The 25135-nt window shown below is 39.7% G+C and overlaps 1 protein-coding gene across 1 annotated transcript; it reads right to left on the reverse strand.

The window, feature by feature from the left end:
• Window positions 1-22390: 22390 nt before the first annotated feature.
• Window positions 22391-24434, reverse strand: LOC133800916 (uncharacterized). The gene is made up of 3 exons (XM_062239026.1): window positions 24016-24434; window positions 22956-23105; window positions 22391-22865 (listed from the first exon to the last, which is right to left on the reverse strand). The coding sequence occupies exons 1-3, from the start codon at window positions 24259-24261 to the stop codon at window positions 22788-22790; spliced, it is 474 nt and encodes a 157-aa protein (XP_062095010.1). The 5' UTR covers window positions 24262-24434; the 3' UTR covers window positions 22391-22787.
• Between the last annotated feature and the right edge of the window lie 701 nt (window positions 24435-25135).

Genomic DNA, 25135 nt, shown 5'->3' on the forward strand with positions numbered 1-25135 from the left:
AGCAGCCTTTGATGAAGGAAAGAACTTGGCAAGGAATTTCTAAGACAAATCCTCCCAAGTAATTATAGAATTGGATTGAAGGGAGATCAACCAACTTTTAGCTCTTTCCTGCAGCGAAAATGGGAATAGCCTCAACCTGATTGCATCATCGCTCACCCTATTATACTTGAATGTTGCACATAGCTCCAGAAAATTAGCTAAATACATGTGAGGGTCTTCTGAAGGTAAGCCACCAAATTGCACGATGGATTGAACCATTTGTAAAATCACTGCCTTAATCTCAAAGTTATTAGCCTCCACAGCCAGTGGTCTTATACATGTTTGCACTCTCGTAACAGTTGGGAGTACATAATCCCGTAAACTACTCACAACAGGATTCTGAGCTCGCCCTAGCACCACTTCTGGCACCCCTCCATTCAACCCATCATTGTTTTGAGGATTTTCCATAACCACAGTTGGACCAATGGCTCTTTTGTTTCAACAATTCTACCTGGATGCTTTCTCAATCTCAGGACTAATAGGAACAAGGCAATATGTTCCTCTTCTGCTACACATATAACAGAACTACTTGGAAAAAAAATAGTCAAGAATGCACACAAAACAAGTTAGAAACAATTCAAAGAACAACCAAATTAGAAATAAAATTAATTATATTGATATTGATAATTTTCAGTCCCCGGCAACGGCGCCAAATACTTGTTGCAAAAATTAAAGCTATGCAAGTGCACACAGACACAATTTGTAATAAATCTTGGTAAGACCAAGTATCGTCCCATAAGGACTGACTTATCAATTACCAAACAATTAATTTTTTTTTCTATTTAGTTAACAATATTTTTGGTTGTAAAAGTAAAGAATAAGAACATAAACTATTGTAAATTTCAAGAATAAAAAAAGACACAGAAACACAAGAAATAAATTCAAGATTAAACAATTAGGGGTTTTAATTTCATCAACTATCCCTTATATCAATTACTAATGCAGGTTTTCTTTTCTCCTTCTTAATAAGCTAGAAATTTGTCAAAAGCAGTTTATAATCAAGTTACGAATTACAAACCTCGACCTAGAAGAGAATTTTCTATATTTCTATGATAAATTCATCAACTAGGAAGCATTAAAATTCACAATTTTAATATGCCACATAAACAATCACGATACTCTCGTTCTATGATTAAGCTTATGTCTAACCTATCAAAGCATAATTAAATCTCACTTTTCAGATTTTGATTCAAAAACATGTAGATTATGATACTAGATGGCCAATCAGATATCAAACAATAAGCATAGATAGGCAAGAGACTCAAAAATTGAAGAAGAAAATCAACTTTGCATCATATCATAATAAGAGTTCAAGTAACTCAATAAAAATCCCTAATAACAAATTTATTACATAATCATCATTCTAAACATAAACAAAAATGGAAAATAACATAGAATTCAAAGGTAAAAGAAAAAGAACTCTTGAAACAATAATTGGGGATGCTCCACAATGCATTCCTTGCTCTCCAAAATTGTCCTCCCAAAAAGTCTCTTTCTCTCCTCTCGAAATTAGGTTTGAAACCTATTTTTTTCTTTAAAAGCAATTCGGGCTGCGGCCCAACATTTCAAGTATCGCGGCCCGTGTCAATTTAGGCTTCGCGTGGACGTTAAGCACACTGCGGCCTAACCTCTTCAGCGTCGCGGCCTGTGTAAATTTTTTGGGCAAACAAAGTTAGGCGCGCTGCGGCCCATTGTCTATCCTCGAAAAACAGGCTTTCTGCCTTGGACCGAGCCGCGGCTCAACATCATAGCATCACAACCCTTAACAATTTCTTCAATTTTTGTGATTTTTTTCCCAAAAATTCACCGAAGCCATAAAATTACTTGAGGATTCATCTTTTCACAGAATGTACACCAAGCTAATTTTTCATCATTTTTCTGCCAATTTGCTCTAATTGTTCTTTTCCTTTATTTATAAGCTAAAACATGAAAACAAGCAAAAGCAAAGCATAATATTGCACTAAACAACTAAAAAGCTTAATAAAAACTACCTAAAACACAACCTAAACACAACACAAAACTAAACTCAATAGTTCAGCGTATCGTAACTAAATATATTGTATTTAGGTTCTTGATGCATTTAATAATCATGCATGTTCGTGTTTGTCTTAATCATATCCTGTTATAAAAGTGTCGACATGAACATGATGCATTTACAATAGTAGCTATAATAGGTATTCCAAAGCCAATTTCCTATGCAATCTTTGTCTTTTATTCATAAAATTCAACCACTTTTATTGATTTATATATATATTTTTTTAAAATTGATAATAATTAAAAGAAAACTGTTGATGTTGTTTTTCGTCAACTTAAATTAGAAGAATACTAAACAACAATTTAAGAAATAATGAAAGAACAATAGGGTATTTACATGGTTCAACAGTTAAAATATGCCTAGTCCACGAGTCAATAGTATTGATTCGTGATACTCTCTCAAAGCTTTATCAAAGCAATTCAACAGAGTATTCTCAGTACCATATTGTGCGTGTCCACAAATGAAATTCCCCAGGCTATTTATAAACCTGGGAGACAGAATATTTTCCCCTTATTTCGGGAAATTACAATTCAAATTTGAAATAAATACAAATAAATGCATTAATTACATAATATCCCATGATAATTGGGATTTAATATCAGATAACAACAAATCCCTAAGGAATAGGGACCTCCTAACAGTTGTCATGTTCAAAACATGTTGCTGACCTTAAACGCAAGGTTTACACGCTTTCGAGATCAACCAACACTTCGAGCTCGTTATTCTGGTCAGCTTCCTCCTTAGCCAGTGATTCCACTGAGCTCAACCTTCGGAGGCCAACATCTTCGAGCTTGCAACGAAGGCTCTAATTACACCCATATGCATTGGAGAAGGTTCATCCTTTCGAGCTTGACACTTAAGCTAGAGCCTTCTGAACTTGTGCTCGATCGCCAACAAGAACCAGTCAAGAACCATGCAAATTTATACAATTGTCCAACCATTGCTTTTTATTTTTGAGCTTACGCTTTACAAGCCTACATTTCGAGGTTCTGCTTGTTATTTTCGAGCTTACGCTTTACGAGCCTACATTTCGAGGCCCATTTATGATTGTGTAGAAATTTGGGTGTAACATTTTTCCCCCTCAAAAGTGTTGGTTTGAATCCTATGAGAAAGAAACTTTCGAACTTCACTTTTCGAAAAATGTGCCACGTACCACAACCAAGTATGGACACGCATCATTTGGAGATTGCACACCAAGAGTACTAAAGTACTCCCTATTTCTGCACATGTCCTTTTCTAGGACCTTTTTGCTGCCAGTTTATATAATTAAATGTTATCCTTCGAATCCTCCTTTAATCCAAATCAAGGGCCTCAATCATTTCAACCCTTGACATCCCCTCAGGGGTATATATATGCACACCCCCTTCATCTTCATCATTTTTACTTCTCAGAAAACACGAACCAGAGAAAAAAAATATAAGGAGAAAAATCAGGGCTTTCTTTGCATGTTCTCTAAGCCAAAGAAGCGAAACCATTCCAGTACATTCGACTCTGTGAAATCATTCTTGCTTCCACTACTCCAGTCGAAAATCTCATCATATCCACGAATAACTTTGTGTAAGCCTCCTAATTTATCTTTGTTGTATATGCTTTTTTTTTTTATCTTTTTTACGTGTTTCTTTTGTAAAAATGCCATTCCTGGTTTATACCAGATTTTTAGAGCTTTTCCTTGCGCTAAGCAAATTTTCTAATGTAAATAGATTTGGCATGCTTAAAATCACAATTTAGGCTAAGAAATTTCTGGTAGGTGTGTGAAAAAATGGAGTTTTATGGTAATGGGGGATTTTTGGGTCATAGGTTTCGTGTGGCTTAAGAAATAGGGTTTTAATGCACGAATCCCGAAAATATAGCCTTTTTGGGTAACTGCCACCTTTTTCCCTGGGAATCCAGGATTTTCTTGTTTTAAATTGGTAGTATCCCTCCCACTCTCAAGTGGGTATACTCTCGATGCCCAAACTTTATAATAGTTTGGGACAGACGTCTGAGCCAATCTTCGCCCTTTCGAGCCTTTGGTCTCGATTAGGGCAATCTCGTTATCTCGAGCTTTCAAGCTCAAGTTATCAAAATTTTTAATCTCCTTATTACTTTCTATATGATGGGCCCTCACCTTTTTCTTCCTTACCACTCATCAACTCCCAATCCTGAATCGCCTTTCACCCAAAACCAGCAATTGATCCACGAGCACAAAGAACAATGTGAGCAAGAAGACATATGAGACCATTTTTGACATCCAATCGACGAGGTCGAAGAGAGAAAAAGGAAGAGACTCCGAGTGGTAGCTTATCCTGACCCAGACCCTAAGATCAGACTTATCCCACTAGATCCTAAAACTTAAAGTCATCGTAGCCTTTCCACCTGGTGCACTTTCATTTACTCTAATGGAAGATTCTTTGACACGTCCAACCACCTCCCAAGCTCTCTCAGTCCCTACCTCGAAGGAGGAGTTTTTTGAGGCTGAGCATTAACGGAGCTCGTTCACTTCCACCAGGCATATCTCTGAGTTACTAGCCTACCACGGCCTCAAACAATCTGGTACCCTGATGTATCGTCCTACCACCTCCAACGAAAGGAGCTGTTATGCCCTAGGGGATAGCAATCTCGATCGTAAAGCCAGACTCGCTGCCTGGAGCTGCAAAAATATGAGGGCTGGGGCCTTGCTACCCTTGAAGAATTACTTCAAAAAAAATTTGGATTATGCCGGTCTCGCCCCCTTCAAACTTCAAACCAATTCTTTCAGGGTCTTGTCAGCCCTAAGGTCGTTGTACCATGAAATGAAGTGGGACGGGCCTTCATCACAAGAGATATTGAATCTCTTTTGCCTTAAGATCAACCCTTCTCGAGCTTATGGAGGAGTCGGGTTCTACAATTTGTCGAGCTTTCTGAAGGAAAATCGATTATTCGAGGACATCCCAAACCATCCTCCAAATTTGAAAACGACATTCTTCTGGAAGGATGGGCTCGCTCCTTCCCAATTCTACTCCTGCCAACGCATTCGTGAGTATTTCAACACGTCTTTTCCATTTTTCTTTGAGTAATTGAGCTCAGAATATTCACTCTATTCTTGCATGCAGCCCACTACCATCAGCCTACTCCAACAAAGGCCATGACAGAGCATAGGGCAGCAGTTCTTCAGCTCCCTTATGGTCGAAGGTCCCTCACTTATCTTCTACATGTAGATGAGTTCTGAGCTTGTGGCCTTTTAGGTGAAGGCAAGTCCACAAATGATTCGGGATTCAAAAATACTAGAGGTGGGAAGATGTGCCAATCCCCACCGCTAAACTTCCCCCCAAGAGAAGGCCCTCGGGCTCTCAATTTCGTGTCACTGCCTCCCGCCTACACGATTGACTAGTCTTGGGCAACGAAGCCCATGACGAGGCCTCAACGAGCTCGACGGATAGTGGTAAAGTAGTGTTGGACCACTCCCTGTAGTCTCTATCATTGCTTAAGCACGTGCCTGACGTGATGGTCCTATTCGAGGATCCTAGGGACAACTTCTTAGCATGGTCAAGAGTCGACCATAGAGTTTGTAGGTTCAATAGCTGGTTAGGACAATACCAGACCATGTATAGTTTAAACGAGGTCTGGGATGGGGTAGATGTATAGTATGAGACCAATGTGTATAGGGACCTTTCGAGACTATCCCCCACTTATAGAGAGGGGACTCCCCTAGAGTCAGCAGAAGATATGGGAATTTCTTGGTCTCTGAGCTCAAGCTCAGCCAAAAGTACCAGTTAGGTTTCTTTTATCTTAGATTCTTGCTTCTTATAGTAACCTTTTTATGATTACTTACTGTAACGCCCCAACTCCAGGGACCGTTACGGTGTGCCTTGTAAACAGTGCTAAACTCGCTAATCGAGTCATTTGGCCAAAAACGTGTAACTAAGTATGATTAGCGGTTTAGGGATTAAACATTTTGGTTAAGATGTAACGTTTCACTAAAACGTCTAATATATATACATTTGGATCCCAAAAATATAATATCAGAGTCTACTACAGAAAATATTTACAACAGGCCGTTCTAAGCGGCAAAACAGGGTTTAACCCTAGTTTCCCTTTAAACCTCGGCCATGGTGGACGAGCAGCTGCATATGTACACATCATCACCTAAGCTTTCCAACTCAAGGATGGTCCAGCTTCCTCTTGCCTTTACCTACACCACATAGCACCCATGAGCCGAAGCCCAGCAAGAAAACACAATAAAGCATGATGTAATATCAACAATAATCATAATAGCCATTCAGGTCCAAAGGTCCAAAATAGATAGGTGACAATAGCCAAAAGTCACAGAAGTGGGTACAGCTCCCTCTAGCCATGTGACGTTAGGGTCACCAGGGCTCAACTGATAAGTGGTTCTTTCATACGTTTGATCAGGATAGGTGCATGGTGATTGGTCACCAACATAACCATCCTCCCAACTCTAGAGTCGTAACTAAGGACAGCGTCCCCAGCCATGTGACAAACAGTCACCGAGGTCATATACCTTGGCTATGAACATCTGGTCTTAGACCAGGCAAGCGCTTATAAGTTCTTCGAATTTAGGGTCGGTCCAGCATTAATGCCATAGAGCCATTCAATGCATGATCATCGACTTTAGGGTCGGTCCCTGACTAGTCAGTGTCATACACAGGTAAGCCATGCCACCAAACATATATCACATGTTCAATATTCATAAACAAGGTATTCAGCATGCTTACTAAACAAATACTCGTACAATTAGGTCCATGCACAACACAGAGGCTCAAGCTCTGAACGACATTATACCTAGTATACAAAGCATGTCCTAATCACATGTTTCTCGTGTATCACATGCATCATACTTAACACTCCAACATGCACCATTAATAGCCATGCATGTCACGTTCAATAATCAACCAAAATGCATCAAGAATAGCCATGCATGTCATACTCAATAGTCAACCAACATGCATCAATAATAGCCATGCATGTCATACTCAGTAATCAACCAACATGCATCAAGAATAGCCATGCATGTCATACACACAGGGTGCAATTTTCTTACCTCCGGTTCGAGTGAGAATTAGAACAAGAACGACCCCTGAGAACGATCGATCCTTAATCCTTTAACGGTCACCTAGTCATAACCAAAACAATCTCCAATTAATGAAAATTACCAAAGATAGGGTCTTAACCTAAACCCCACTCTCGGGACCTCGAAACATGCCCACATAGTGAGTAGATTCGATCCCGGGCCTTAAGGATTGAAACCCCAAGCCAAAATCCCTTAAAAACACCCAAAATAGGGTTCTGAAGGAACAGGGTCGCGCTATAGTGCTGCCCTTCTAGCACCCCAACGCTCAAGACAAAACCACAAACCGCCCAACCTCCCTGCAGGTAGCGTTGTAGCGCTACCTTCAGCCAGGCAATTCCCAGAATTTCCTTCCTTCGATTCTACCATTTCTAACCCAATCCAAAAGCTTCCAAACATCAAATTAACTCCTAAATGAACCCAAATACCACCTCCACATGTCCTAGGGACCACAACCCCAAGAACCCTAGTCAAAACTCCAACCAATTCCCAAGTCTCCAACCCAAAAACCAGCTGAAACTTAACTTAGAAAATAGAGCAAAAACAAGAGTTCTAGTGGCTAGAAACTCACCTCAATCTCAGCAACACACCCTCTTCAATGGTGGAGCATAACCCTAGCTTGGCTAAGCTTAGTTCCTTGGCTTAATTCCTCAAACTGAGCTCGAAAATCCAAAGAGAAAAGAGGAAGAAAAATCTATCGGGAGAGAAGGAAAAGAAGCTCTGTTTTTGTTACTCTTCTATAGCCTTAATGGCTAATATATATCCTTTGAGGGGAAAGGACCTAAATACCCTTAGGTCTAAAATAAAACCTTAACAGCCACCAAGGGCAAAGCCATCCTTTCGCACCTATTTCATTAATCACAATTAACACCCTCCAACTCTCGCTATTCTCAATAACCTCAAATACCAATAATCCATATCACATTACCCTTTAATTCCCGGTAATGCTCTAATCATTAAATTCACCCCGAGACTCACCCCGAGCCCCGAACTTAAACTCGTTATGACTAGACCGAACACTTGCATTCCATGATCGTCTCATGCCGAATAGCTCGAACCTATCCACCTTATAATGTGGCTATATTAATTAATCACAAACATGCACCCAAAATACACATTTACGCCCACAGCGATCAAATTACCAAAATACCCTTATAATCATAAGTACTCCCATATGCTTGCATTTATCATCATATAATAATATAATTCACATAAACATGCATATGATCATTAAATAGCGTCATAACTCAATTATGGCCCTCTCGGCCTCCTAATCAAGGTCCTAACCCTTATTAGGAAATTCAGGGCATTACACTTACATACATCCATTTGTTTTCCAGGTGACATGGACTCGGATCTAGATGATGTGCTTAACAAGCCTATAGCCTCGAAGGAGAACAAACGCCAGAGAGTGTCGCAGAAGGGAGGTCGTCCCTCCAAACTGTCAAGAAAGACCGAGGTAGTCCCCCTGGCCCCGGTGCCCCTAGACCCAAGTCATGTCGTTGGGCCTGCAGTGCCTTCTAAGGTCGAACCGAGCAAGCCACCGAGCCTGCAGCGCCTTCCAAGGTTGTGCCTCCTCCTGAAATTCAAGCAAGACGAGTTCAGGCTCCCGTACATGATCGCTTCATATCGATCTCGACCTATGTGCCCGAGTTCCTGGTCGATAGTGCTGCTGGAACCCCTGGAGCCAACCTTGGCTCTAATGCTTTGACCTGTGTGGGTTAAAGTTTCAACAATCTCGGGGCCCCTCAGTGGGAATCTGACCTCCTGCCGAGATGCCAATACTCTATTCGACAAGAGTGGCAAGTTATTTTCCTCGATTAGTCATTTTTTCTTTAGCCCCCTTATTATTTCCTACCTTTGACTTATACTTTGCTGACCTTTTTGTTTATTTTTGTGTGTAGGCATTCATATCCTTTGTTCAGCATAATTGCTTGCTAAATAATGAGGTTGCGGCGAGCAAAGAGCTTGCGTAGGAGGCTCGAGATGCCCAGTTAAAGCTCGAGGATGACCTCAAAAAAGCTCGACTGGAAATTGCAGCAAGGGATGCGACGTTCAAGAAGATTCCTGAGCTTGAGTTGAGGCTGGAAGCAACCTTGAAAGAGGTCCAAAGGATTCCCAAACTTGAACCGAAACTAGAGGCGACCTTGAAGGAGGTCAAGGCCAGGGACTCTGAGATCAAGCAGATTCGGGGACTCAATGCCAAGCTGGAAGAGGATAAGAAGATGACATTCAAAGTTATCGAGGGTGAGAAGGCTCATCTTCTTGAGGAGTTCAAGACCAAAAAGGATCGCGTTGTAGACATGGTGATGTATCGAATTTGGGTTAACAATCCCAACCTCGACACCAACTTCCTTGCTAACCTGGAGACCGAACTCATTGCTAAATGGCAATCTCGTCTTGAGGAGGAGAGTCCAGATTCAAGGCTGAGGAGGCGTTGAAAGTTTTCGGGACTGCAATAGAAAATGCATCTAACCCCGAAAATCAAAATCATGGGTTGCGACCCATTGTCACTTGTAATTATATTTTTTTTGCCTTGTGGAAAAGACAATTTACAGCTCAATTATGAGCTATTTTATTTATCCTATAACTTTATATTTTAATAGTAGTTTTTATGTTTGAAACTTTCCAACTTGAAAGCCTTTTTGCACATTGTCTACCTTTAGCTTTTTGCTTTAGTATTACATATCACATTTCTAGATCGAAATATTTCGAGCATGTTACTAAGGCCTTGCTTTTATACTTGTTCATTCATACAAATATACGTTGGGTTTAAGTTCGAATTTCAATACATTCATGCATAGTTTATCCGAAATACCCATATTCGACTTCGTTATTATCAAGGTCAAACTTTACTTTTACCATGTATTTGAAAAATACTTAACTGGTATGTTACCTTGTTAGTCTAGTTATATTTTGTTTTTCCAGTTACTTTTCCTCATCCTCAAGTATGACCTCGAGGTTGCAAGGTCGAAACTCATTTGAAAAAATTTCCAACCCTAGTTTCGACTTATAGTTTATAGTTGGTTTATTTAGAATTCTAACTTTTGACTGTCGATTAGGTGTTGCTGGTTTGTTTCAAACTTATTTAGTTCGCGTGTTTGGTTAATGATCCATACACTTATTGTTTTCTTAATGTCAGGTTAATGATCCAAACATTGCTATGGGTTAATAATCCAAACATTGCTATTAGAGTTTTTTTGAAGAACATTGCTATTAGAGTTAATTTTTATTTATATTATATTTTTTTGAGCTTGTGGTATGATTGTATACCACTTATGTTGTAATGCCCTAATGCGATTTAATGGTTGTAATAGTAGGCCAGGATGGCCATAATTGATTTATTATGCCATTAAATTATTATATGCATGTTTATGTGAATTATATTATAATATGATGTTAAATGCATGCATGTGCATCCACATTTCATCTCAGGGGTATTTTGGTAATTTAGCTCGTTGAGGGCGTAATTGTATATTTGTATGCATGTAGGTGAACTGTTGTTGAGACCACATTATAATGTGGGTTTGTTCGAGCTATTCGGCATGAGACGATCTTTGAATTCAAATTATCGGTTTGGTCATAACAGGTTTAAGTTCGGGGCTCAAGGTGAGTCTCAGGGTGGTTTGATGATTAGGGTGTTGCCGGGAATTAAAGGGTAACGGGATATGAATTAGTGGTATTTGAGAATAACGGGAATTTGAGGGTGTTAATTATGATTAACGAAATAGGCGGGAAAGGACAGATTTACCCTTAAGAGCCTTTAGAAGACTTTAAATGACCTAGGGGAAAAATAGTCTTTTCACCCCTAAGATATATATCAGCCATTCAAGCTGTAGAAACTGAAACCAAAATAGAGCCTTCTATTTCCTTCTCTCGATCGCCATCCTCCTCCTTCCTCCTTTGGAATTTTTTAACCCTATTTGAAGAACCAAGCTAGGGAATCAAGGTTTCGAGCTTAGAACTTTAGTTCAGCCATTGAAAAGGATTTGATTCAAGTTTAAGGTAAGTTTTTAGTTCAAGTTTTTTGGTTTCTTGCCCTGTTTTTGGATTGGTTTTGAGATTGGAGTTTTGATCATTGAAATGGGAATTTGATGAAGTTTTGAATGGTTTAAGGCTTAGGTTTTGATGGTTATATGGTGGATAAGTTATGGTAATAATTGGTGGCCTTGCTTTGTGATGTTGGGAGTGTTTTAATAAGGTTTTGAAATGAGTTCGAAAGAGAAAAGCAGGGGTTTTTGGCTGAGTTTCAGGTGGGGTCGCAGCTCTGTTCTATAGCACCGCGGCCCAAGCTCATTGAAGAGGAAGGGTGGTGCTGAAGGGCCTGAGGGTCGCGGCGCTTGAGGTCGGTGCCTCTATTATGGCTGAGGGCCACGGCGTTTGGGGAGGCGAGTCGTGGTGCTTGAGGGCATTTGTGGCCAAAGTAGTGTTTTGATCATGGGAACTCAAACCTTAGGCCTCGGGATCGTTCCTACTACCCGGTTTAGTAGGATTCGATGTCTCGGAGGCTAGGTCTCGGTCCGGGAACCTTTTATTACTCATTTTATTGATGGAATCCCATAATTGGTTATGACCAGGTGACCGTCAAGGAACTAAAAGGTTGATCGTTCTCATTCTCAAGGGTCGTTCTTTTACTAATTCTCACTCGAACTAGAGGTAAGAAAACTGCACCCCACATGTGACATGCATGGTTATTATTGAGGCATGTTGAGTGTTTAAATGTGGACATTGATTGCATATCAAATTCTTAGCAAATCTTGTTTACTTGTGAATGGCACTTACTTACTAGTCAGAACCGGCAATGGTGTCAGAACTAGCTGTGAAGTTGTGACTTACTAGTCAGGTTCGACAGTAGTTTTGAGCACTGGTCGTATATTACTGACCTATGCGTCAAGAGCAGCATAAGCATCATGAACGCAGAGCCGATAAAAGATTAGATCTAATGGACATCTGCATTGAATGACTCATCATGAGCATTAATGCCTGACCGACCTAAGTTCGATGAAAACTAAAAACGCTTGCCTAGTTCTATGACTAGTTACTCAAAGCCAGGGCCAAAAGGCCCAGGTGACCGTATCGTCACATGGCTAAGGGTATGGAACCCACAGTAGTGACTCCATGGTCACTACCTTGGTTTACATTGGTGGCTCGCTCATCAGTCACTTATCCTATTTAAGCTAGTAACTTGATCACTCAGTTGTAAAGGGTACGGAACCCACATTAGTGACTTTTACAATTGTCACTCCTCTGTTTAGGGCTATAAGTCCTGGATAATTATCATGATCATCATTTGATATTATATACATGTAGTAATGAGTTTTCTTGCTGGGCTTTGGCTCATGGGTGCTATGTGGTGCAGGTAAAGGGAAAGAAAAGCTCACCCAGCCTTGAGTGGAGAGCTTAGGTGGCGATGTGTACATATGCGGCCGCTTGACCACCACGACCAAGGAATATCAGAAGAGGAACTAGGGGTTAACCCTATTTTTTCCGCTTAGGTCAGCGGGTTGTAAACTTTACACTGTAATGACCATTTTGTATTGTAAATAACTTCTAAACGTTTTATGGGCCCATGAACAGTTCTATGCCTTAAATAAAATATATCATTTCCTTTTTTTATTGGTTTTTCCACCTTAACCTATTAATCACACCTAGATGCACTTTATAACCAAAGAACTCGATTAGCGAGTTAAGCACGGTTCAAAGCTCACAATAATGGTCTTGGAGTAACCAGGGCATTACATATGCCCCCTTAATATCCTATGATTGCGATCTTAGGTTATTGAATTTTGAGGGTTTGCAAAAAAGTATAACTATAAAAATACATCATTTGACTGAAATTTAGTACTTTATTTATAAAAAGCAAAAAAATCAAATACATGCTTGGTTAAAACGAATAAACATCATTCCTACATTATTAATAATAAGGTCGTAGATTTTCACCATTCCAAGCTCGCGGAACCAGTCCTCCATTCAGCCTCGCCAGCTTATAAACTCCAAGTCAAATAATGGACTCAATCTGATAGGGTCCCTCCCAATTAGGCCTAAGCACCCCAGCAGATGGGTCTCGTGTGGCCAAAAACGCACGCCTTAACACCAAGTCTCCCAATCCAAGTTTCCTATCTCAAACCTTCTTGTTAAAATATCTCGTAGCCCACTAATGGTATGCATCATTTTTCAACTGGGCTTCGTCTCGTCTTTCTTCGATGAGGTCCAAAATTTCTTCGAGCTGGGATTGGTTCGAGGTTTGGTCATATGCATCACGCCTTATGGTTGGGATTTCGACCTCGATGGGCAACATGGCCTCGCACCCATAGGCCAAGGAAAAAGGGTTATGCCCCGTCGAATTTCTTGTCATTGTTCTATATGCCCACAAGACCCGAGGCAGCTCCTCTGGGCATCTCCCCTTTGCTTCTTCAAGCCTTTTCTTCATAGAACCTTTTAAAGTTTTGTTTACTGCCTCGACTTGACCATTTTCTTGGGGATGGGCCACGGAGGAAAAACTTTTTACTATGCTATTCTTTTCGCAAAAGTGTGTAAACAAATCACTGTCGAACTGGGTTCCATTATCCGATATAATCCTCCTGGGCATCCCATATCAGCAGATGATGTTTTTCACTACGAAATCTAGGACTTTCTTTGAGGTGATGGTCGCTAAGGGTTTGGCTTCGGTCCAGTTTGTGAAATAGTCTATGGCGACTACAGCATATCTTACTCCACCTTTTCAAGTTGGCAAGGATTCTATGAGGTCAATTCCCCATATAGTGAATGGTCTTGAGGAGCTCATCATGGTAAGCTCGGTGGGTGGAGATCGCGGTATCAAAGCGAACCGTTGACATTTATCACAACGTTTGACGTACTCGCATGAGTCTGCCTTGATTATTGGCCAGAAGTATCCTTGCCTAATCACTTTTTTTGACAAGCTATGCCCCCCAGTGTGATCTCCACAAAATCCTTCATGGATTTCTTCCAAAATACTTTTTGCCTTGGGAGGAGTTACACACATAAGTAATGGCATAGAGTATTCCCTACTGTACAATTATCCTTCCAAAATGGTATATCTTGGTATTTTGTACATAAGCTTTCTAGCCCGTTCCGGTCTGCTGGGAGACTTCCAGTTTCGAGGTAGTCAACTATCGGGGTCATCCAGGTGGGTTGTGAGTCAATCATGTTTACATCCTCTTCCTCAGGCTCGGTTATGCTCAAGGTCAGTAAGAATTCTACTGGGACCACGTTGAGTGTGTCAGCTTCGTTAGTCGTGGAGAGCCTGGCCAATGCATCTACATATGAATTTTGTTCTCGGGGAACTTGTTCTATAGCGTAGAACTCAAATCCCCCAAATGTTGGTTTAACTTTCTCCAGGTAAGCTGCCATTTTTATGCCATGAGCCTGATATTCACCTAGGACTTGGTTAGCAACCAATTGTGAGTCACTATAGCAATGAATGGCTTTTGCTTTGAGCTCGATGGCTATCTGAAACCTGCTAACAATGCCTCGTATTCAGCCTCATTGTTTGAGGCCTAAAAATCAAATCTAAGCGTCGAGTGGAAATGATTTCCCATTGGGGTAATTAGTATGATCCCTTCCCCCAATCCATTTTCATTGGAGGACCCATCGATGTAAAGTCTCCATAGCTCTCGGGCTAAGGTTACGACTTCCTCGTTGGAGATCCCTATGCATTCGACTATGAAATCTTCCAAAGCTTGTCCTTTGATTGTCATTCTAGGATGATAGATAATCTCGAACTGTTCGAGCTCGACAGCCCATTTCAACAATCTCCCAAATGCCTCTGGCTTGGACAATACTTGCCTTAGTGGCTGATCAGTTAACATGTGAATAGGATGTGCTTATAAATAAGGTCGAAACTTTCGAGATGCATGCATTAAGCTCAAAGCCAATTTCTCCATTAATGGGTATCTTGATTCTACCCCCACTAACCTCTTGCTAACGTAGTATACAGGCTTTTGTACTTTCTTATCCTCCTGTACAAGTACTGCACTAATGGCATGATTGGTTGTGGCGAGGTATAAGTATAAAACTTCCCCTGTGATTGGTTTAGACAAGATCGGTGGCTCAATAAGGTGATTTTTAAGATTCTGAAACGCGAGTTCACACTCGTCTGCCCCCTTTCAAAAGATTAAAGAATGGAAGACATCGGTCTGTATATTTCAAGATAAACCTACTTAAGGCCGCCATTCGTCCAGTTAAGCTCTGAACATCTTTATGTGTTCGAGGTGAGGGCGTTTCAATTAATGCTTTGATCTTGTCGGGATTAGCATCTATAACCTGAGCATTCACTATGAAGCCAAGAAACTTACCCGAGGATACTCCGAATGAGCATTTTTGTGGGTTGAGTCTCATGTTGTATTTTCGGAGTACAGTAAAACAATCAGTGAGGTCATCTACAAGGTTTTTGTTATGTTTGGACTTGACTAACATATCATCCACATAAACTTCCATGTTATTCCCTATATGCTCAGCGAACATCCTATTTACCAATCTTTGGTATGTGGCTCCAGCATTTTTGAGCCCGAAAGGCATTACGTTGTAGCAGTACAAGCCCTTGTCGGTCACGAAGCTCGTATGTTCTTGGTCAGGTGCATGCACGGAAATCTGGTTATATCCAAAATAAGCATCCATGAATGACATGATGTCGTGGCCTGTAGTGGCATCTACGAGCTAGTCGATTCGAGGCAAGAGAAAGAAATCCTTGGGGCATGCCTTGTTGAGGTCAGAATAGTCGATGCAGGTTTGCCATTTGTCGTTGGGATTTGGGACTAGCACATGGTTGGCTATCCAATCATGATAGAAAGCATCTCGGATAAACTGATTCACTTTTAACCTTTGAACCTCCTCTTTCAGGGCTTTATTTCTATCGTCATCCAGAAGCCTCTTTTTTTGTTGCTTCGGGGGGAAGCTCTTATCTATGTTGAGTGCATGGCTCATAACATTTGGACTAATCCCTACCATATTCGAGTGCGACCATGCGAACACATCCTGGTTTTCCTTTAAAAATGAGTTAATTGTTATTTTTCACTTTTGAAAAGACTTTTCCCTATCTTTACCACCCTCATGGTATCTTTCTCATCAAGCTTTACTTCTTCAAGCTCCTCCAATAGTTCAAGATCGGTCCTTTCTTCAACCTTAGGGTTGATCTCTTCTTCTATCTCGAAGATGGATCCGTCCATCTCCTAAATGTGCTTGTGCACTTGTTTGGTTTTTCCCTTTCATGGAAATGCTATAGCATTCCCGTGCGGTGAGCTGGTCTCCCTTCAGCATCCCTATGCCACTAGACGTCGGGAACTTGACGGCCAAATGCCTAACAGACGGCACTGCCCCTAGTCCAATCAGGGCTGGTCTCTCGAGCAATACATTATAGGCCGACGGGGTATCCACCACCACGAACTCCATCATCTTGGTTACCGAGACTGGATAGTCTCCCAAGGTTACGGGGAGCTCGATGGATCCCGTACAAGAAATCCCTTCCCCTGAAAATCAATACAATGTTGTTGCACAGGCTTTCAAATCTCGAAGCGTGAGACCCATCTTTTCTAGAGTGGCCTTATAAAGGATATTAACAGAGCTCTCGTTATCTATAAGGACTCTGCACACCCTTTTTTTTGCGAGCTGAAGCATGATGACCATGGGATCGTTATGGGGAAACTGGACATGTGAGGCATCCTCTTCTATAAAAGTTATGGGTTGAGATTCAACCCTTTGTTGCTTTGGAACTCATGATTCATGTCCATAGGGAGAACCGTCTCCAATCTTGAGCTCATTTACATATCTCTTCTGGGCATTTCTGCCCGATCTGGCAGGGTGCAGTCCCCTGGAGATGATTACCATATCCTCTCCATCTATTGGGGGAGGTCGATCATCCTCCCTTGCTCGGGAATTATTATTTTGCTGGGTAGGTTGCGCGGATGCTGACCTTTGTCTAGACAGTGTTTGGTTGTTATTCTAATTTCTTATATATTGTCCGAAATATCCTCTCGAGATCAAGCCTTTGATCTCGTCTTTCAGTTGTTGGCACTCATCAGTGGTATGTCCGACGTCCCTGTGGAATCTGCAGTTCTTGTTGGAGTCTCTCTTTGCCTTCTGATTATTCATTGGACCAGGTCGTCTAAACGGGACCTAATTCTCATTTGCGAGGAAAATATTCTCTTGAGTCTCATTGAGCTCAATGTAAACTGTGGAAATGGAGAAATACTTGTCCCCCTTCTTCTTTTTCCCCCCGTCTTCCTTAGAGTTATTCCCTTCATTTTTCTTCCTTTTTGAAGGGTTTTCTCCTAAGGGTCGCGACATCGATGGGGTAGCCGAGGTCGAGGCTGAGTTAACATTCGTCGTTGTAGTTATGGGCTGAGGGGTCAGTTTTAATGATGACCTCGCCTCCTTTACATTGACAAATCTCTTGGCCCTTTTATTGAACTCGGTTATTGTCCTTATCAATTTTCTCTGCATATCATCCCAAAGGGGACTCCCTCGTACTATACCAGCTCATACAACCATAAGGTGACCACTGTCGTCGATGTTTCGGGCTTGTGCCACCTCCATGTTAAACCTCGCGAGGTAACTTTTCAATGATTCTCCCGGCTGCTGTCTGACATTGGTTAAGGTCGAGGCTTCGGGCCTAACGCCTACCATGGCCTTGAACTATTTTTTGAATTCCTTTGCTAACTGATCCCAAGATGAGAGCGAATGTCTTCTGAATTTTTTGAACCAGTTTTTTGATGGTCCTATCAAAGTGGTTGGAAATAAAATACACCTGAGCTCGTAACCAACGTTGTTGTCTCGCATGATGGTATTGAATGTGCTCAGGTGGCTATATGGGTCTAAGTTCCCATCAAAGGGAGCTACGTGGGGTATTTTGAACCCATGAGGGAATGGCGTATTGGAAATATGTGGAGTAAAAGGCTCGTGCTCCTCATCGGAGTCATCAGTCTTGTCCATGTTCCTTTCATCCTAAAGGAGCCTGAATGCTCTTTCAAGCTAGTTAATTCTCTCCTGGATTAAGTCCACTAGATGCTGAGCTTATGCTTGGGGGAGCTGGTTATTGTTTATAAAAACTCCAACTCCCTGTCTTGGCATAGGGTTATACCGATTCCCACATGTCGACTGTACAGGTTTCTTTTGGTTGTTCAAATGAATGCGTAAATCGGGGTTTGCGGAATTAACCTGCCCCCGGTTCTGGTTCAGATGATCTCAAAGATCAGGATTATTGTCATAATTCCCAGTATTCCTGGGTTCGGTATCATATACGCTTACAGGCCTAGAAAGGTCTAAGCTCCCACACATAAAATTGACGTTTCTATCTAGTTGATGGGCTTGGTGGTTACGAGGTGGATCTTCCACCGGCTTTCTTGATCCAGTTGTTTGCGATCATGACATGTGGCTTCCTGCTGGTTGGGAAACCCTATGTCCTCGAGCCGCCTCTCTCTCGCCCCCATGCCTAGGTCGAGTTCGACGGTTCCCGTCTCGACTGCCACTACGTGATGGCCTTTGTGGTGCAATGTCCCCTGCCTGGTTCCTATGAGGAGCTAGTTGGGGTGCCTCTCGGAGTGGTGAGGGGTGTCTTATAGGAGATAGCGGATGCCTTATAGGAGATGGTGGTGGCCTCCCATTATTGGGCCTGGAAGGCCCAGAATAGGCCCAGACATGTTCCTGGTTGTTCCTGACAGACTTAGGGTTAAAGCTCTGAGCTACTGAAGGAGCTCGGTTATTCCCTGTTCCTGTGGTTACCTCCACAGTCGGGTTGCTAGTAGTATTGGTTTAAGTATTCCTTCAAGGGAATTCATCGCCAGTGTTTTCCCTGGGCCTTGGTTGAGCCTACTGAGTCACTTGTTCGACCCTCCTGGCAATCGTGCTCCCGCGGGGACGTCCTCTAGGCCTTCGGGGTGGTGCCTGGACCTCAACGGCCTGTCTGGTCAATTCTTCATTGCCCCTTGTGGCCTCTGCCAATTGTCAGCGCAGTTGGTGATTCTCCAGTTCCACAATGAGGATATACCTCTTAGGATTATAGTAGAGGTCCTCGTCAAGCCTGGGAGAAGGCGGTCCCTAGGAGTCAAAGGATGCACTCCCCTCGTTTGGGTTGTGGTCTATCATAAGTTGCTTCCCAGGTCTCTGTGGGTAATCTTCAATGCGAGGAGTTTTCTCCTCAGGTATTTGGGGCAATGGTCTCCCACCAGCACCTAGGTTGTTCGAGGTGGCCATTGGTAATTCAGGAGGTTTTTGACTAAACAATCCAAAGATTTGCTTAATGCTCTCAATGAAAGTACCAAACTGTTGACGTCGTTTTTCGTCAACTTAAATTAGAAGTGCACTAAACAACGATTTAAGAAATAATGAAATAACAATTGGATTTTTACGTGGTTCAGCAGTTAAAATCTGCTTAGTCCACAAGTCAATAGTATTGATTCGTGATACTCTCTCAAAGCTTTATCAAAGTAATTCAACAGAGTATTCTCAGTACCATATCGTGCGTGTCCACAAATGAAATTCCCAGGCTATTTATAAACCTGGTTGACAGAATATTTTCCCCTTATTTCAGAAAGTTACAATTCAAATTTGAAATAAATACAAATAAATGAATTAATTACATAATATCCCATGATAATTGGGATTTAATATCAGATAACAACAAATCCCTAAGGAATAAGGATCTCCTAATAGTTGTCGTGTTCAAAACGCGTTGTTGACCTCGAACGCAAGGTTTACACGCTTTCGAGATCGACCAACACTTTGAGCTCGTTATTCTGGTCAGCTTCCTCCTTAGCCAGTGATTCCACTAAGCTCAACCTTCGGAGGCCAACATCTTCGAGCTTGCAACGAAGGCTCGAATTACACCCATATGCATCAAAGAAGGTTCATCCTTTCGAGCTTGACACTTAAGCTCGAGCCTTCTGAACTTGTGCTCGATCGCCAACAAGAATCAATCAAGAACCATGCAAGTTTATACAAGTGTCCAACCACTACTTGTTATTTTCAAGTTTACGCTTTACGAGCCTACATTTCGAGGCTCATGTATGACTGTGTCGAAATTTGGGTGTAACACATACATATCATTTTTTTTATCTTATAAATTTGTGTGATAGTTTGTTTTTTATCAAGTGATTGGAGCTCTTTTTCTTCATCAAATTCACCAAAGGATATTGCAAGATACATTAGAAACTAAAAATAGTTTATGCATATATACTACTGTCTACACTATGACTTTTTCTATTCTTATTTTATTTCTACTATTAATTTCTTTTTAAATATTATTGTATTTTATATATATATATGTCATGTAGTCACATAAATATATATATATATCAACATTGTGTTTAAATGTCATATATATATATATATAAAGAATATTAATATAAATATTTATATATATTATAGAACTATAATTTATTCTATTATATATATAAAAAAAATAATAAATAAGTTTTTATTAAAATTATAAATAATATTGCAAGTTGTTTCTGCCGAGGATATATATATATATATATATATGAAATTATGTGAGAATGGACAAATTGGTATAAATATATAATTAAGGAACAAAGAAAATTAGAGGACCCCCTCTAGGAATCATATAGGTCCGCCACTGCCAGTGGCAAAGGGTGTACATAAGACCATACAAAAATGTAAAGTTGAAGGGACTATTTTCCACTAAGGCATTGTCCTCGAACCATTAAGAAACTCCACTAGTACATAGCATAACAATCACTTGAGATGTCCACTCTAGACCAACCCCAAAGGATGTCAGTTTGACAGGCCAGCTCAACTGCCTTGGCTTTAGCTGCACAGCTGAGTTGAAGGAGTGGCATTGTATCAATTCAACTTGACACTTGTGCAGAGAGACTAGGCCCCTATAACAAGGCTCTAGAGTTGGAACTTGATCAGGTTCATCCGATTTGGAGAACTCTGAAAACCTAGCATTAATAGAAGCCAACTTCTACAAAAATGCACGAGTTTCTAGTCCACCAGATAGTATTACCGTGACAAGCTGCAAAAGTTGCCAACTTGAACTGATTATGAACCCTTGCACCACTTAAGAACCACAACTCCAGCTCTTTTGTGTTTTGAACCATAACTGAATCAATCTTGATACACATTTAGAAGCAAATCAAAGGGCTTTGGAACAAGATTTGATGGCTTGAGAGCACAAAATACAAGGCTGGGCTACATCAATATATGATAAATAAAGTGTGTGTTATGAGTTGGCAGGGCTTCATTGGCTATTTTTCATAAGAATAATTTTATGTATTTTTGAAGTCCAAAGAAGCTTCCATACTTTATCTGACTTGTGTAACCTCCAACTTTGGTCTAACAGGTAAGCTTTTTTGATTGAGAGAAAGAGCCATCTGGGCTGTAGCAGCAGCTGGTGCATAAAATAAAAATAGCATTCTTGGGATCCAACCTCTCATTAACCCTTGTTTTCCTTCCTTTATCACTATACTTCTATTTATTTCCCCAACTGAGCTACTAGAACACTCTTATACACTTATATTAGGTACTATTCTTTTGGATTTCCATTGGGCTGTAACTTTATTATAAGTTGAGCAGGTTTTGTGCTAAAAATGTGGTTGTAGAGGCCGAGGTGATTCAGACCCTTTGTGTTTAATTCTATCTTTAATGAGTTACTGAGTTTAAGCACCATGTGGGTGGTATGCATTGTTGGATGCAGATGATGAGATTAATGGTTCAGATCCTAAAGACGTCAACAAATTACTCTTCTCAGCCATAGTTGAGAGTAACTAACAATAAATTGATAATATGGGACCTATGGCGATGTAATGAAATTTTTTTCTGCTTTTCATATGTGACCGTTGTAGTTTTATTGTAAGTTGATAGTGCTATTATTGGCACACCCCTTTTTAATTATTTACAAATATATAATTTGTGTAGATTAGTACAAATATTCTCGTATAATTTTAAATCATAAATTTGAATTCTTAACACACTCCTTTTCAACACATTAAATGTGTAAACATTCAATGAACTAGGTTATCAATTAAAAAAAATCAGTTGTACAAAATATAAATATAGAAGAGTACAGCGTGTAATTAGACAAGTTGGAAGAAAAAAAATAATAATATAATGAGTATTTTTAACGGATAATTCTGTAATTATTAAAAATTTAAAAAGAGTGAAAAGAAATTTTACAATTTTACGAGTGTAATTGGAAAGGGGGTGTGAAGGAATAAAAATGTTCAAATAAGAGCACCTATTATGAAATAAAATTGTCATTTGTCAATGACTAAAAAAGATTGTAACACACAGGAGAAGGCAAAATAAAACTCTCTTATCATTGAGTAGAAAATTATAAGTCTGTCCCTATTGATTGTGTCCATGGTATTGTACCCCTGATTTTCATTGTCAAAGTTGGCGCAATTCATTACAGTTGCATAGTTACATACCGTACGAAAGCAAAATTCGGCATGAAGAGTTCAGACAAGAGAAGGCAACTGTACTCCAATTCAAGAATTTAAATGAATAGCCTATACGTTGTGAAGTGATTCTTAATTACAAAGTTAAACAATTGAATGTTTTATCTTCAAGTAAGTAACTGTAACGATCAAACTTTGATCGGAAAAATCTAACACAAGACTTAAGATATCAGATATAGAACCAGGTCACTATGATGTTTTTGCAGCTATGATCCAACTCCAAGCTTGGTGTTTACTTGTGAATAGGAGGTTCTCCTAACCACTTGGCACGAAAACCTGTTCCCTTGCAATCAGAGCAGCACATTGATCCCTGCAAAGATTCATATTCAAAGCCTTTGTTTACATAGAACAACACAATACATGACCACTAATGATGAAAGAATACTACTATGAGTTTTACCTTTCCGGCACATATTACACAAGTGGTATTTCTTGAAGGAACTTGGCAGAGCATGTTATCACCGAGAATAAAGAAGCCCGTACCGGCACACCATTTGCATTCATTATGCCCTCTTGAGTCACAAGAAGAACAAGCAACTGGCGTTGGTTGCTGTTAAACATATCAGAGATTTAGAAAAAACTCAAACACCATCTTAAAATCAATGATGTCCTCCTCAGTGGTGCCTAAAGATGAAGTTTTTTAAAAGAATTGATTTCCACCCTCCCTATGGTTATTCGTTAGTATGCATACTACATGCAGATAATTACTAAGAACAAACAAAAATCAGATGTCACTTAACCAGTCAAAATCTACATTCAAACAATATTGCACCCTCCACCAAAGCTACAGATTACGAACTCTGTGATCATCACACATCACCCAAGAAACCAAAGGGTATTTTACACCATTGGGGCTAGCTCAGTTGGTGAGGGTTAAGCAATTAGTGAGAAAGGAAAGAGGTGAGGGTTAAGGTTTCTGGTCCCAACACGAAACATCTTAGTTATTTGTATTAAGTGGGTGTCATTAACTAGCATTTTTTAAACTAGCACAGATGAAAAGAAGAATTAAATGTTGATAAATGTCATGTTATAAAGATTATTGATGCATAAAATAGTACTCTGTATCCCAGAACCTGTTACATTATGCTCTTATGGTTCAAAACATATATCACCACTTTCGTTAAAAGAATTCAGAAAGGACAGGATATGCATATGCATATGCCTAAGCCTAACCATATCTGGATATCTAATCCACATAATTAGAAATAAATCTAAGATTAACTCCAATAAGGACCCAGACCTGCCCAGATATAAATATGTATATACACATTCAAGTTTCGTTTCATCACTTTTAATAATTTGACCAAACTAAAACCTACCCAATTTCGATTCCAATTCCTAAAAATCAAATCAAACGCCCGCAGCAGAACCAAGATCATAACTTTGACATCTCTTATATTTAATCTACAATACACGAAAATTCAAATTAAGCATTAAAAATTCGCAATTTCCTAACTTACCTGAGAAATTAGCCAGGATTGTTCCATGCGCTTGATGAAACCGGAGGAACTTTCAAACGAGTCCACCATTGAGGCACGCACACCACAAACCCTAGAGCTGAAGGGCCTGGTATTTGAAATGCCACGAGTTAAGAAAAAACACCCAGCACCGCCATTAAGCGCCCTCGTAGATGATTTGAAACCATTGGTGCGAATCGGTTTGGCTATCACCACCGCCACAGGCTTACACAACATACAGATCGTCATTTGAGTCTTCTTCTTCCTCAAATTCTAATAAATTCAGTATGGTATTGGTATTTTTGTTGTATATATGTGTAAATTTTATTTTTTTGGTTTGTTGAGAGGCAAAACTACGAGAAGTTCTCTCGTTTTCGAACAAAAGAAGGAAAGATAAGTATTATGTTGGACTGGAAAACAATTAAAAAATACAAATCGCTTTTTTGAGAATATTATTAAAAGGTAGGTTGGTTGGTCATTGGGGCCACCGTATTCTATGGACTTGTATAAAGAGAATACTACACACATGTCAAAAAAGAAATAGAATAATTTACATTTTATATTGGATTTTTAAGTGATTTTACAATTATATACTTATAATATAAAATAATTATAAAAATTACTTACAAAATTACTACACACGTGTCAACAAAAATAGAATAAATTACATTTATATGAGATTTTTAAGGGATATTTACAATTATATACCTAAAATATAAAATTATAAAAATTACTTACAAAATTTTAGTTACAAAAATATCTTATCATCTCATCAAAAAAATATTTATTCTAAAAGTAATATACTTGAATTTTAAACTTTCTCGAAATCCCTATTTTTTTATTTTTTCTGGGTTTAAAAAAATAACATTTTGGTTACTTAAAATATTAATAAGTTACCAATTAATTACTTTTTTTATGAAATTTTTTATTTTTATAACATATTATTTTATATACATTTTGGCTACCTCCATTACTTATGTTTTGAATTTTGTTTATCTTAAGACACTGATTAGTCATTTTGAAGTTATATTATAGTGTTGACGCGGTTCTTCGGCAACATGTAATTAATAGAATAAAGAGTGGGATTAGTGCTAAATAATGAACCGTAATAGACGAATGATCT

The sequence above is a fragment of the Humulus lupulus genome, chromosome 9 (assembly GCF_963169125.1).
Source record: "Humulus lupulus chromosome 9, drHumLupu1.1, whole genome shotgun sequence".
NCBI classification, from domain to species: Eukaryota; Viridiplantae; Streptophyta; class Magnoliopsida; order Rosales; family Cannabaceae; genus Humulus; species Humulus lupulus.